The following is a 12,899-nucleotide window of genomic DNA, read 5'->3' as shown; positions in this document are numbered from 1 at the left end:
CATCAATGCTATTGTCTTAGTCCCGGAATATATTCTAGTCAGCGCTAGCAAAGCTGTCCTGTAGCATAGCCTCCAATTCAGAGGACCATTTCTCAATGCAACACATCATGGGTACTTCCCCTTTGAGCTTCTGTTTGTAGACAGGGAGCAGGAGTATAGAGTCATGATCTGATTTGCCAAAAGGGTGATGAGGAAAGGCCTTGTATGCTTGCTTGTGGCTAGAGTAGCATTGGTTTTATCGCCCCTTGTGGCATAGGAGTTGTGTTGATGGAAGTTGGGAATATGTGTCTTAAATGACTAGGAATTTAATGACAAGGAACTTAATGACTAGGAACTTAATGACTAGGAACTAACAAGGAAAACAGCCTCCGAGGGCATGGTTTCCTGCCTGTTTTTCTTATCCTGAGATTGAACATATACAGCAATCACGATAACAGCTGAAAACTCTCTCGGGGGTAGAAAGTTTGGCATTTGTCCATCAAGTATTCCAAGACGGGTGAGCAATGGGTAGAAACTTCCATTGCGCTAGAGTTAGGACACCATTTACTGTTGATGAAGAGGCATACACCTCCTCCTGTCAATTTTCCTGAATCCAATGTCCTGTCCGCTCGGTGAATGGAGAATCCATCGAGTTGGATTGCCATGGGGGCAAGGCCAAGTGTTTTTGGGACGGACAAGGCCCCTGACTGTGTTTTGATAGAGCCATAATATTTTGACTTCTGAGTGACAGAGGGACAAGTTAGTGTGGTTTTTAAGGTAATGTTTTTGTTCGTAGATGTCATTTGTATAGATTTCATGTCAAAAGTATTTTTATTGTATTACCTTTTGTTAAAGTCATGTAGTTTTATACATTTGAATGTGAGACAACGTAATGTATTTGTTTTCATAGTCAACATAGTTTTTTCTTAACCTGTTATGGTTGCAATCCCGATACCGGGATCGATATGACAACTACCAGTGAAAATAGAGGGCGCCAAAAGTCAAAACACAGAAATCTCATAATTACAATTCCCAAAACATACATGTGTCTTATATAATTTTAAATCTATTTTTGTTGATAATCCCACCAAAGTGTCCGATTTCAAATAGGCTTTTCAGCGAAAGCACTACAAACGATTATGTTAGGTCTCCACCAAACCACAATAAGCAGACATTTTCCAGCAAAATATAGCCTTCACAAAAACCAGAAATAAAGATAAAATGAATCACTAACCTTGAATTATCTTCATCAGATGACACTCATAGGACTTCATGTTACACAATACATTTTGTTTGATAAAGTTCATATATAAAAAAAATCTGAGTTTACATTGGCGCGTTAGATTCACTAGTTCCAAAAACATCAAGTGATTTTGCATAGCCACATCACTCAACAGAAATACTCATCATAAATGTAGATGATAATATAGTTATACACATGGAATTATAGATATACCTCTCCTTAATTCAACCGCTGTGTCAGATTTTTTTTAAACGGAAAAAGAAATGCATGCAATAATCTGAGCTCAGATTTCTGACTTCCTGTTTTGACTTCAACTCAGGATTTTGCCTGCCAATATGAGTTCTGTTATACTCACATACATCATTCAAACAGTTTTAGAAACTTCAGAGTGTTTTCTATCCAATACTAATAATACTATGCAAATATTAAAAACTATGACAGAGTAGCAGGCCGTTTGGTATGGGCACCTTTTCATCCAAGCTACTCAATACTGCCCCTGCAGACATAAACAATTTAATATTGAATATAATTTTAGAATGTGCATTCAGTGAAATGTTGCTGATACACCAACACCAAATGGGAAAAGAGATATAGTTCTTTACATTGATTTATGAAATTGACAAACTGTCTTTCCTTTCAATTGATTGTGATGACAACAAAACAATATTGGTCTAAGCTATTGTATTTGTTGTAGATGCAGTGCAATGGAATTGGTATACTGAACAGTCATAGAAAGTTGCGTGTGTTTACAATATAACTCCTCTGTGGAAAAATGTATCAGAGACCATCTTTGAATGCACAGTTGGATTTATTACAATTTGAGTGGTCAATAATGTTGTAGGTTACATCTCAGTGATGTAAAATTACATATTTTCTGTTATAAAAGTTACAGTATCTGCTCCACCAGAGCACTAAATGCACTGCTCAGAGCAGCGACAGGCCACATGGGCTTCTGCCTTCTCCATCAGGTCCACACTCTTCTCATAGATGCTGCTCAGACCTTCAGAGCGGTTCAGGTTGGAATCTGTAATAGGAAAGAAAGTAAGAAATTAGGAACTGCAGATCAGTATTTATTGGATACATCAGAGCAGTATGGTGTCTTCAGTAAAACAGTTGTCCATTATCCACTCACCGACGGGCAGGCAGTGGAAACCGATGGTGATGGGGGTGGTCCTCACTGGGAGGCATCCAGGCAGACAGCGCAGCACAGGCTCAACAGAGTAGCATTTGGACTCCCTGTCATCAACAATCACCTGCTTCTCCAGCTTCACAGACTCGAGCTTCATGAGACATTCTGACATAGAGAGGTACAGCAATAATATGTTAACTAAATGAACTGACATTTGTAATGCAGCATAAGCGGTAGGCTAAGACTTACCAGACGCATCACGGCAGCTATCAGAAGGAAGCACCCAGGAATGGGCAAAGCTGACTGAGCTCTTGGTCAGGCGGCCACTGGGTGTACGGTACTCCTGTCTGTCTTCGCCATCAGCCTTTCCACAGAGTCCACAGGTCTGTCCCTTCATCCAGTCCACGACTTTAATCTGAGTGCCAAAATCACACAACAACTTAGAACAACTGTAGCTTATGTTTTGGTAGCCCTTTAAACAAGTAATACGCTATTCATACATTTAATGATACAGTATTATTGATATTATGACATAAGATTCCAATCACCTTCCATGTGTTCCTATCAAAGTAGACTTCTTGGAGACCATGGCTTGGGGCATAGAGAGACACACCTTCACCCTTCAGACCGATCTTGATAGAACCTTAGGCAAGAAAATAAACAATGTTGTAGTTTATGGATGAGGCCATTTTCTATTATCTTATTACTGCAGTACATTAGATTATTCTAGTTATTGTGATGTTGATAAATAAGGTTGAAGGAGCATGAGAAACCTGAGGGGTCCTTGTATGGGAGTTTGTCTTTGGAAATTTCCATTCCATTGACCTTCACTATCACATCATTGTCCTCAGAGTACAGGTCAACATCACTGGAAGTGTCAAAGATAATATTTCATACATTGTTATTGATAGAAATATATTTGTGTAAAAGCAATTGTTTTCTAAAACAATACTCACATGTCAGAGATTTTCACATTGATGTGGTTTTCGGATGCGTGATCCTTCTTCAGCAGAACCATGAATTTGAGCTCTATGGTGCAATCCTGAGCCAAAACTTGGTAGCAGGAGAGAGGCATCTTGATCTTGTACTTCCTGTTGTTAAATGTTGTCAATGTGTCTCTGACCATGCTACATTTAACTGGAAAACAATAGTGTTAATTTATACCTTCCTTGCCTTTATTAACGTTGTACTGTGACATTGTTTTGTTTTTTAGTTTTTTTATTGTTTCTGCTTACCTGCGTTGACTTCAGAAAACAAGTAGTGGATTTTGTTAACAATGTTGTCATCAAAGGGAGAAAGATCAGTCATAGACTCAATGGGCAGAGAACAGGGGAGGTTCACACCCCGTTTATAAAGTGTCATCTGTGATTTAGATACACAAATCCTCAACAGTCAACCAAGAAGAGAAGTCTGGAGAAATAAAACAGCAGAAAATGCTATTGTGGGAAAAACAATGTTCCTCACCTTGGGTGTTTTCAGAATGACATCCAGGGTCCTTTCAGATGTTGCAACCACAGTGCATTGAATCTGTTTCTCACTATTCTTGTCTTTTTGCATTGGAACCAAGTCAGCCAGGTAATATGGGATGTACCCAGGGATGAATTCAGACACGCTAGAAGAGAAAAGGTTACACAAATCAGAAGTTGTTCTTGATTTGTTCTGTAACATTATTCAGCTATCACTAGCAAATAACAAATGAGTAACCGTACATCCTAACATAGCGCCAAACAGCCTTGGGAACCTTGGGGAGTTTGTCCCAAGACAACCTCAGACGAACTGCAGGGCTTGGACCAACAAGACCAGTCTCAGCAGTGATGAAGGTGTTATAATCCTTGCACTCTGCCCCCCAAGCAATCTTGGCCTAATTAGGAGAACAAAATAAAGTGTACATTTTTTTAGTATACCTTAGATGTTATTGCTACCCATGGTACAACCTAAACATTAAAAAAACGCTCAGAAAACGTATATTGTAGCACCATTTACAAGATATTTGATCTTACAGTGACTTTGTGTTTGCTGAGCAGAACACCATCAGCACACAGTTTCCAGTTGTCGTCCTCATCAAGGGCAGCCATAATGATCTGCAGTCTGAAAGTAGCTTTGTTCAAGTAAGCAGTAACCTGGTATCCCTCTATCTTATGGCCAGCTCTCACTAAACGGAAGAGGATGATCACCTTAGGGGCAAGTTTATTGCCAAGGAATTTGTCCTGAGAAGAGAAACACATTTTAAATCTTAATTCATCTCTGCGCTCTCTCCCAATGGCACACAATGAAAGAGATGATAATCTTGACTCAAGTTATGATGGTGAAGTGTCACCTGCTTGTAGATGGCATGGAAGCTAGAGGCACTGCTCTTGCTTCTGGAGATGACCTTGGAGGTGGCTTGAGAGTCCTGCAAACAAACAGCAAAACAAAGCATCAGGGTATTTACGGAAATACTTTTCTACAACGATTTATTTTGTCAACCATACCGTAGATGAAAATTCCTCAATATTGTACCTTGTGATTCTTTTTGAATTTGCGGTCGTTGGGGTCGTAAGGCTGGTCGGGGCCGTCAGGCTATTTGGGTAAAAATACCAATACATTCAATAAATTCTCTTCACATTTTTAACATCTATGTATGTTTGCAACAGGTCTGTGCCTTGTTTGTCAGCTCCATAAATATCTGACTCAAAGAGTTTTGTGAGAAACAGTAACCTTACCTCGGAGATGCGGGAGCTGGAGGAGCTGGAAGAGCTGCTGCTCTCTGATTTGTTGGATATACTAGAGCGAGAGCTGCTGGAACTAGAGCTGCTGGAACTAGAGGAATCTCTGGTGCCGTTCTTCAGATCAGGCACCAGAATTTTCTTGAGCTTCAACAGTACAGTTTTTCCCTCGGGAGCTTCCTCCTCTTCGTTCATGGTGATGACTTTGATAATCTTTTCTGCAGCCTTGGGTCCAACTTGCACTTCAAACTCCAGCCTCTCGATGGCGGGTTCAGATGCTGCTAAAAATGGAATGCATTATAAATAGCTAAACAAATTGTTGCATGTATATGCTGAACTTGGCGTATTACCAAATGAATGCTTACATTGTTTCACAGAAATAAGGACTGAATGCTTTCCAATTATGTTGTAGAAAAGAGTGTTTCTGATGAAGGCAGCACTCTCTGAGGCAAATTCAAAGCATGCTTTGACTCCAAGCCTTTCGACACAGATTGTCTCCTCAAGATCGACTACAATTGCCTTAATGATGGGCTTGAAGTTGGATGGCAAATCAGAATAGAGGATCTCGGAAGATCTTGACTGAAAAAATAATATAAATTCACAAAATGTATCAAATGTCTGGGGTCTGTGGTTAATAATTTCTGATTGGTAATGCTTATGGGAATTTAGTTTTGAACAAGTATTTCATACAAACTCACCAAACTTCCAGCAAAAGAGGCAGCAGAGGCTGCAATCATAGATGTGAACTTATCCCTGGACTGCTGTGCACTTCTTGCTACTCCTTGGGCAGGAATCAAGGGAGTTATTCTCTCGACTGGGACATCCTCCACATTTCTTGCGACAGCAAAGGTCTCAATGCTGTTTGAAGGAACATAGATCAAGAAATCTGTAGTGTGGCAGCCGTGTTAAAAAAATATGAACTTAATGTAAACAGCTATTACATCCTCTTTTCTGAACAAGAAAAAGATTGCCCTTACTGTGCGACAGCAATATGCTCAGGAGCGGAAACAGGGAAAGCTTCAAACTTGAAGTTGCCATTAGCGATGTCAAGCTGTGCTGCAAATTTTGCAGGGACAATTGTGCGGACCTTAGTTCTTGCCATAATAGCAGCCTGGATGAATGCAGTGTTCACTCCCATCACAGCAAATGTATGCATGACAATGCTACAGGAATAGGAGACATTTGTTAAATTTACCAAGATTTGTGGTATTAATGATGTCATCAGAAAATATTGGTCTTATACCTACCTTGGTCTAACTTCGGCGTGTAGCTCAATGTTTGTTTCCAATAGCTGGGCAGCATGGAAGGTTTCAGGCAGAGCAGGTGTCAGAGTGGCACGGACTATGAACATAAAGATAAAAGCACATTCATATGGGAGATCAGAGATCTAGCGAAGAACTACTAATTACTAAGCAATAACTATTATGATATAGTTACCATTGACGTATGCTTTAGCGACAGCAGCAGCGTAGTAACTGAGCTCCATGGGCAAACCAACAGCGGTGGGGAAGATGCGACGCACCTCTGCAGCCAGCAGGGGCTTAACATACTGGAAAGTTGCTCCAGCCAACAGTGCCTTCAAGGCATTTTTTCCCAAAGCGTGTGCAGAAGGACTGTTGGCAAGCTGTGGGATATTATTAGGTTTAGCTGTTTTGTCCCTCAACTGTGAATGTTTTATGAATACTTTTGGAGACTATTAAGTTATATCATCTGTTGTACCTGAAGTGCCTGATCGATCATGGACTTGTCAATGTTGGCAAAGGCAATTTCCTGTCCAAAGAACTTCACATATATGGAGGCTAGGGGCTTTCTTGTGTCTAGGGACCTCCAGTCAGACAGCTGTGGATAGATGAGTAAAGCAAACCTGATTGATCAATTTTATTTTTAAAATCCACAGGGATTGAAGCAATTTAAGATAAATGTGTAACATAGTGATCGTTGATACTTACAGCCTTAATGACACGCCTCATCTTGGTGATCCTGTCAGCATTTTCAGGAGCTGGGGGTAATTTCAGAAGAGCCTCCTGGATTCCCTCAGTTCTCACTCCAACCTAAGGGGCAAACATTAAGCTTGGACAGTTTAAAAGTGTTTTAAATGTTCTCAATCATTATCATTTCAAGGAACTTTGAAAAAACGCCTTTACCTCAAGAACATCAGCAGCTGCTCCAGCAAAGTAGGTGCGAGCTTTGGCCACGACAGTTCTGGGGAAAAGGGTGGCAGCATCGTTGATGTAGAAAGCACTGGCAGCAGCACCAATCCTTAGGGGATCTTTAAAATGGGGAAAAATGACTGTTAATGATTGATTTTGTTGATGTTTAGTGAATGATGCTAATGGGCCAGTCGTTGCAAGCCAAGGAAGATAAGAGGAGGACCTTACTGGAATAGGCATCCAGGTGGATGGCTTGACTGAAGTGGCAGCTCAATCTTCTACATTTGGTGCTGAGCATCTTGACAGCAACATTGCAGGCAGCAGCACTAAAATGAAGGAATAGCACCTATGTTATTAATTCTGATTCCATAGATATTGAGAGAGATGTAATGACATGTAAAGGTGAAAGAGTGCTCTTACACTGAGGCAAAGTCAGGGGCGGTGCTCCTGGTCAGGGACTTCATGTGAGAGTAGGTGAAGCTAGTCACCTGCAGATTTTTCTCTGTTTTCAGAATGTTAGCTAAAATAATCACCAGGCCCATTGGGGGCTTTGTCTCAAACAGAACAATGCAGGCAAGCATGCGGAGCTCTGGGTGGAGAGCCTTGTCCATGAACAACTGCACAGCAACTTCCTGGACCTATTTCACAACAATAATGCAGAGATTTGAATGGACTTCACTAGTGAGAATGATGATGTTGTCATTTGCAATTTAATGGAGGGACTGTACTCACCATTCTAGGCTCCCTCTTAGCAATGTTCCTCAGGGCCAAGACTGCATCAGCCTGGACTCTCAGGGGCAGAGCAGCAGCTGCAGTTCCAAACACGGGCAGGAGCTTTGTGATTGGTTTAATGCTAGCAGGATGGCCAGCATTACCCAGAGCTTTAAGAACCATGGAGAGTTCCTCAAGTTCGCTATTAGCAACAGCCTGAACAGCAAGTTCGTGGATGGGCTGTGGGAAGACATGTACAGTAGATATGTTTGAATAACCTCAATCAGTAGATCATCATATACATGAGATGACATCTACCTCTTTGAAGAGTATCCCACTAGCACTGACTTTGCTGATAAATCTTTTTTCGAGGGAAATGTACTTGATACGATTGTGATATGTTGCTATCTCACCTATCTATCGTAAGAGCATCTATCTGTTAAGTGACTCAAATGTAAATGATTATAGGAAAATACATCCAGTTTACCTTCACAAGTTCAGCGGGGCAGTTGGGATATTGGACACAGTATTTGGAAACCATGGTACCATAACCAAGCATGGCGATCTCACGTAGAACTGGGTGTGTCTGAATCTTGTGGTTGAAAGCCAGGCTCTGGTGGTGAAAAAGGTATTGTTTTGAGTCATCTTTATATAATTTCTTACAAAATATTGAAGAGATAGGACAGTGTAGAAGGAGTAAAGTGGGTCCAGGATTCACAACCAGACGGTTGCGAGCACATATGTGACCAGCTTTAAAAAACTAGGCATATCACTACTTCACAGGAGAGGCATTTGCAGTTTATTCTTTCAGAAATGCCTCCTGGAACATGTGAACTGTCATGTGCCTTCATAACAAACTTGTATGCCATCTGTAAATATGAATACAATTATTAAATTAGGAGCCTCGTTGGTTTAGCCATGGAAAAATACCTTCCCGCTAGCCATGATTGGCTGAGATAATGAATGGGCTAATGAATGGGCTGGACATGCCGAGAGATGAGTTTGTGTTGGTCTGCTATTTAGCACACTTCTGTCTATAACATGAGCTGCTCGGTATGTGTCAATAATCCTTGCTACAGTGGCTTTTTTGAAAGATATAATGCTAGCTATGGAGATCTGCAAATGTGTTGCTACTGCGCTCCAAACATTGTTGCCCAGAATGTATTAGGTGCTATTGACAAAGATTAGCGGGGAACAGTTGTGATGGACTACTTTCTGTACACAGTCAGTGTGAACCAAAGTGACTTGACAAAACAACGGGCCCAACAAGCTGTAGCTTGCTAAAAACCAAACAGAAAAGACACACTGCCATGAAGTGTTCATCCATGTGTACTGGTAAGAGTGTAGCTACATTCTCAGATATTACAAGTTTCAAATTTTGTCAGAAAGTCATTTTTATTGCAAGTTCAAGCGTACTGTTAGCTAGCTAGCAAATGTTAGTTTGCTGTCTTGCTAGCTAACGGCACGTGTATGATCTCTGTAGTAATATTATTTGTATCTCAGAAAGCCACTTGTAATTGCTGATTACGGCCATCGATTGTATTTCATGAACATGTGTACATGTCCAGACAATAGTAACCATCCACTTAGCTACATGTGGCTGGGGGTGGTTATATAATTTATTTCACATGACCCATCAGTTTTGGACAAGTGTCTGGGTAAGCATAATGTATAATTATAAAATAATTATAAAATATTTTTATCCGGACACTTTCAAAGTCAGATTAGGTTATAGGCCAAGGACTAAATAAAGTGTACTTTACCTGGAGTTTTTCCCTATTTTAGGCTACTACTTTCACCACTTTTAGTCTTGAAATCTTTGGTTGTTTACTACACTACCTTACTCACTCTGTTTAGCTCATGGTCTCACATGTGAATCCTTAAAGAGATGGGTGGGGCTAGGGCTTTAGAGGGTGTGAACGATGCCGAATAGGTTTAAACGCAGAAGCTCTCCAGTAGTTGTAGGAAAAAATTCAAGGGACATTTTCTCAAAAGTGAGGTTACAAGTTGACCAACTTTCAAAGCAGAATTACTTTCGCATTGTTCCTCAACCGTGGGGTATGATATACCGTTTTGTAGATCTGAGTCTCTACTTTAAATAAAAAAAACACCAAATGTTGCTACATGAAACTGAATCGAGGCTCTGGGTCACATATGTGTTGAAGGTAGTGGTGTTAACCACTAGACCACCTCATGCTACAATTTTTTTTACATCTTAATGAGGAAATCTATAAGAATGCTTAAACATCATTTAAAGGTTTACTTACTTCAACAAGCTTGACAGTCTCCAGATCAGCAGCCACCATATGCACAGCGGCAACCAGAGCCTGAGCAGCCTCAAAAATAGTGATGTCACCAGCCAAAAACTTCTCCTTGATGAATCTCACAGCCACTGATTTTCCGATGGAGGGGACAGCATCCAGGATCCAGTGTCTGAAAAAAAAGGTTTTCTGTCATTGTGTCTTTGTTTGAGCAATTGAGCAATAATTTTTTTTACCTGTAAGCTGGTTTGGCCTTGAACTCAGCCCAGATGGCATTAATAGTCTCAGAGCTTGCCATGCGCAGGAGCTGAATAAACTGCAGAAACTTAAGAGGAGCATCTTCATGGACCTGTGCCGTGTTGTATGTGACCAGATGATTCAGGATCTTCACAGCCTAAACAATTATAATGAAGTGTTTGTATTAAACCTTTGTTATCTGTGGCTTTACATATTGTCAGGCTTATGTATCAAATAATAGATAGAGTCATTGAGTCACTGTACCTGAGCACGTGCGTTGCTGATCTTAAGGAGCTGAATGGGCATCTGGAGAATCTCAGTGGCAAACTCATACCGGATGGATCCACGGTGAACATAGTTATTATCGGGGACAATAATTGGAGCCTTCTTGATCTCAACGAAAGTCAACATTTGTCTGTGAAAGGTAGTTCATGGGAAACTGTTAAACCTATAAGCTTAATAAAATGAAAATGTTTTCCTTTTATACCACAAATCAGTCAACATACTTTGCTTCCATTTGGGCAGCTCCTGACATCTCATTGAATGGTGTGAACTGATGGAGCTCAGTAACAGTGGCCTCCAAGATCAGAGCACCATTGTCAGCGGGCTTCATGAGGTATTTGTAAGTGGCAGCTCCCATCAGGGCCTCCCCTCTCTGTTTAGACAAAACACAGAGTTGTATTGTCATGTGAAGTGTTTCTGGTTATGTTTTTCCAACCCCCAAAATAGATACTTATGCTCATACCTGCCGGCACTCTACACACTTCTCTGTGTAAGCCAGACCAAAGTCCTTCATGATTCTCTGCTGGCAGTTATTGAGATCCTTGCTCTTGGTCAAATGGATGCGTTCTGCCTTGGCATCTTCCCTGATCACATAGTGGGTCTTGCACACTCCCTGAGCTCCAGCCTAACACAAAAGAGAGCATGAGTGAGGAATTCAAACATTGCTTACTGAAACATGTTTTGCATCTAAATATGTACATATACAAGTTTTACCTCCTGCAACTCATAGACATTTTGTGTCTTCTTGATGTTGAGCTGAAGAATGTTCAGGATACCTCTATGGACATTCAGCACTGTTTCAGAGACAGCAGTGGGGGCAAATACCTTACCCACAACACCCTTGGCATACTCAAACTTGATGGGAATCGAGAACTGAGCAGCCAGGGCTGAAGTGAGTTTTGCAGCTGGGACGAAAGGATCGTTGGGCCACACACCACTGTACTCAAAGATCTCAGGGTTCACAAGCTACAAGAAGATATCAATTGATGTATTAGTCAATGTAATGGACATTACATTAAGATATTGTTGGTGTGGGAACTTCATGTATAATAAATACCTTCAGCAAGTAGGTATTCTCTGCAACTGCACTGATAAGAACTTTGCTGATTACTTTTACTCCAGCTCTAGCCAGACCCTCCTCAGGCAGACCACCCAGGAGCAGTGCCTCATACTTGTACACATAGGTCTTACTGGCTTCAAAATCAGGGGCTGTAATAACAATCAAAACATATTTGATGATCTTGTGATCTGAGAACTGGTTTTACTTAATTTATTCAACTAGAAAAAAATGCAGAAGTGAAACTACCTAATAAACATAAGTAAAAATCCATAAAAATAATATGTACTTACCAAAGTTAACAGATTGACTCGCTACAAGATAAAACAAAAATTATTGTCACAATATGTTACTGAATGTTTTTCAAAAAATGTCATAGATACAGAATTGTACATTTCAATATTTACATAACTTAGTTATATTTACATGAAGTTAGTTATAATATCTGCACTAGAATAAGACAGAAAAACTGTACTTACCCACAAGGGCTAGAGTCAGTGCAAGTACTACTGCTCTCATGGCCAGTGTGATGTGAGGAACAACAGTCCCAGTCCACCTTTTAAAGAAGTGCTCTATCGACAAAAACAATCGTAACAAAATATATCATTAACTAATGTTTCATAAGTTGAGATCAGTATGTGCTCATAATAAAGCCTGTTGAGTTGGTTATCACTAGTTCTGAGGTGGCCACATACACCCGTAGGTTAGGTTAACCTGCCCCACTGCCATTTAGCCCTTTACAGATCAATGTCCATCTAAGTCAGTTCTTTAATGAAAATTATCTGGAGAATCACGTGTTGTTTTATCCAACAAGTTATGTGTACTACAACCTTCATTTTTCTTTAAATATTACATTAGTTATTTTTCTCTATTTATCTGATAGACTGCATCCAATTTGTTGAGTAGAGTGTTGGAGGCTATTTTGTAAATGACATCGCCGAAGTTGAGGATCGGTAGGATGGTCGGTTTTACGAGGGTGTGTTTGGCAGCATGAGTGAAGGATGCTTTGTTGCGAAATAGGAAGCCGATTCTAGATTAAATTTTGGATTTGAGATGTTTAATGTGAGTCTGGAAGGAGAGTTTACAGTCTAACCAGACACCTAGGTATTTGTAGTTGTCCACATATTCTAAGTCAGAACTGTCCA

At 40.4% G+C, this 12,899-nt stretch overlaps 1 protein-coding gene across 1 annotated transcript; it reads right to left on the bottom strand.

Annotated features, from left to right (window-relative positions):
• Positions 1 to 2,011: 2,011 nt before the first annotated feature.
• On the bottom strand, positions 2,012 to 12,336 carry LOC116367785 (vitellogenin-like). Its single transcript, XM_031818959.1, has 34 exons — positions 12,234 to 12,336; positions 12,048 to 12,068; positions 11,755 to 11,906; positions 11,412 to 11,663; positions 11,161 to 11,322; positions 10,922 to 11,070; positions 10,680 to 10,830; positions 10,415 to 10,572; positions 10,185 to 10,350; positions 8,405 to 8,530; positions 7,939 to 8,157; positions 7,627 to 7,844; positions 7,435 to 7,532; positions 7,201 to 7,325; positions 7,006 to 7,107; positions 6,776 to 6,895; positions 6,494 to 6,680; positions 6,304 to 6,397; positions 6,034 to 6,219; positions 5,755 to 5,914; positions 5,422 to 5,635; positions 5,054 to 5,337; positions 4,851 to 4,910; positions 4,669 to 4,743; positions 4,352 to 4,558; positions 4,061 to 4,212; positions 3,816 to 3,963; positions 3,587 to 3,713; positions 3,308 to 3,488; positions 3,125 to 3,219; positions 2,900 to 2,994; positions 2,601 to 2,766; positions 2,355 to 2,516; positions 2,012 to 2,246 (listed from the first exon to the last, which is right to left on the bottom strand). Exons 1-34 carry the CDS (start codon positions 12,271 to 12,273, stop codon positions 2,134 to 2,136), a joined length of 4,965 nt encoding a protein of 1,654 aa, XP_031674819.1. The 5' UTR covers positions 12,274 to 12,336; the 3' UTR covers positions 2,012 to 2,133.
• Positions 12,337 to 12,899: the final 563 nt, after the last annotated feature.

The sequence above is a fragment of the Oncorhynchus kisutch genome, unplaced genomic scaffold, assembly GCF_002021735.2.
Source record: "Oncorhynchus kisutch isolate 150728-3 unplaced genomic scaffold, Okis_V2 scaffold1741, whole genome shotgun sequence".
Taxonomy (NCBI): Eukaryota; Metazoa; Chordata; class Actinopteri; order Salmoniformes; family Salmonidae; genus Oncorhynchus; species Oncorhynchus kisutch.
The sequence above is the reverse complement of the archived record's forward strand: the minus strand, read 5'-3'. Positions and strand labels throughout refer to the sequence as shown.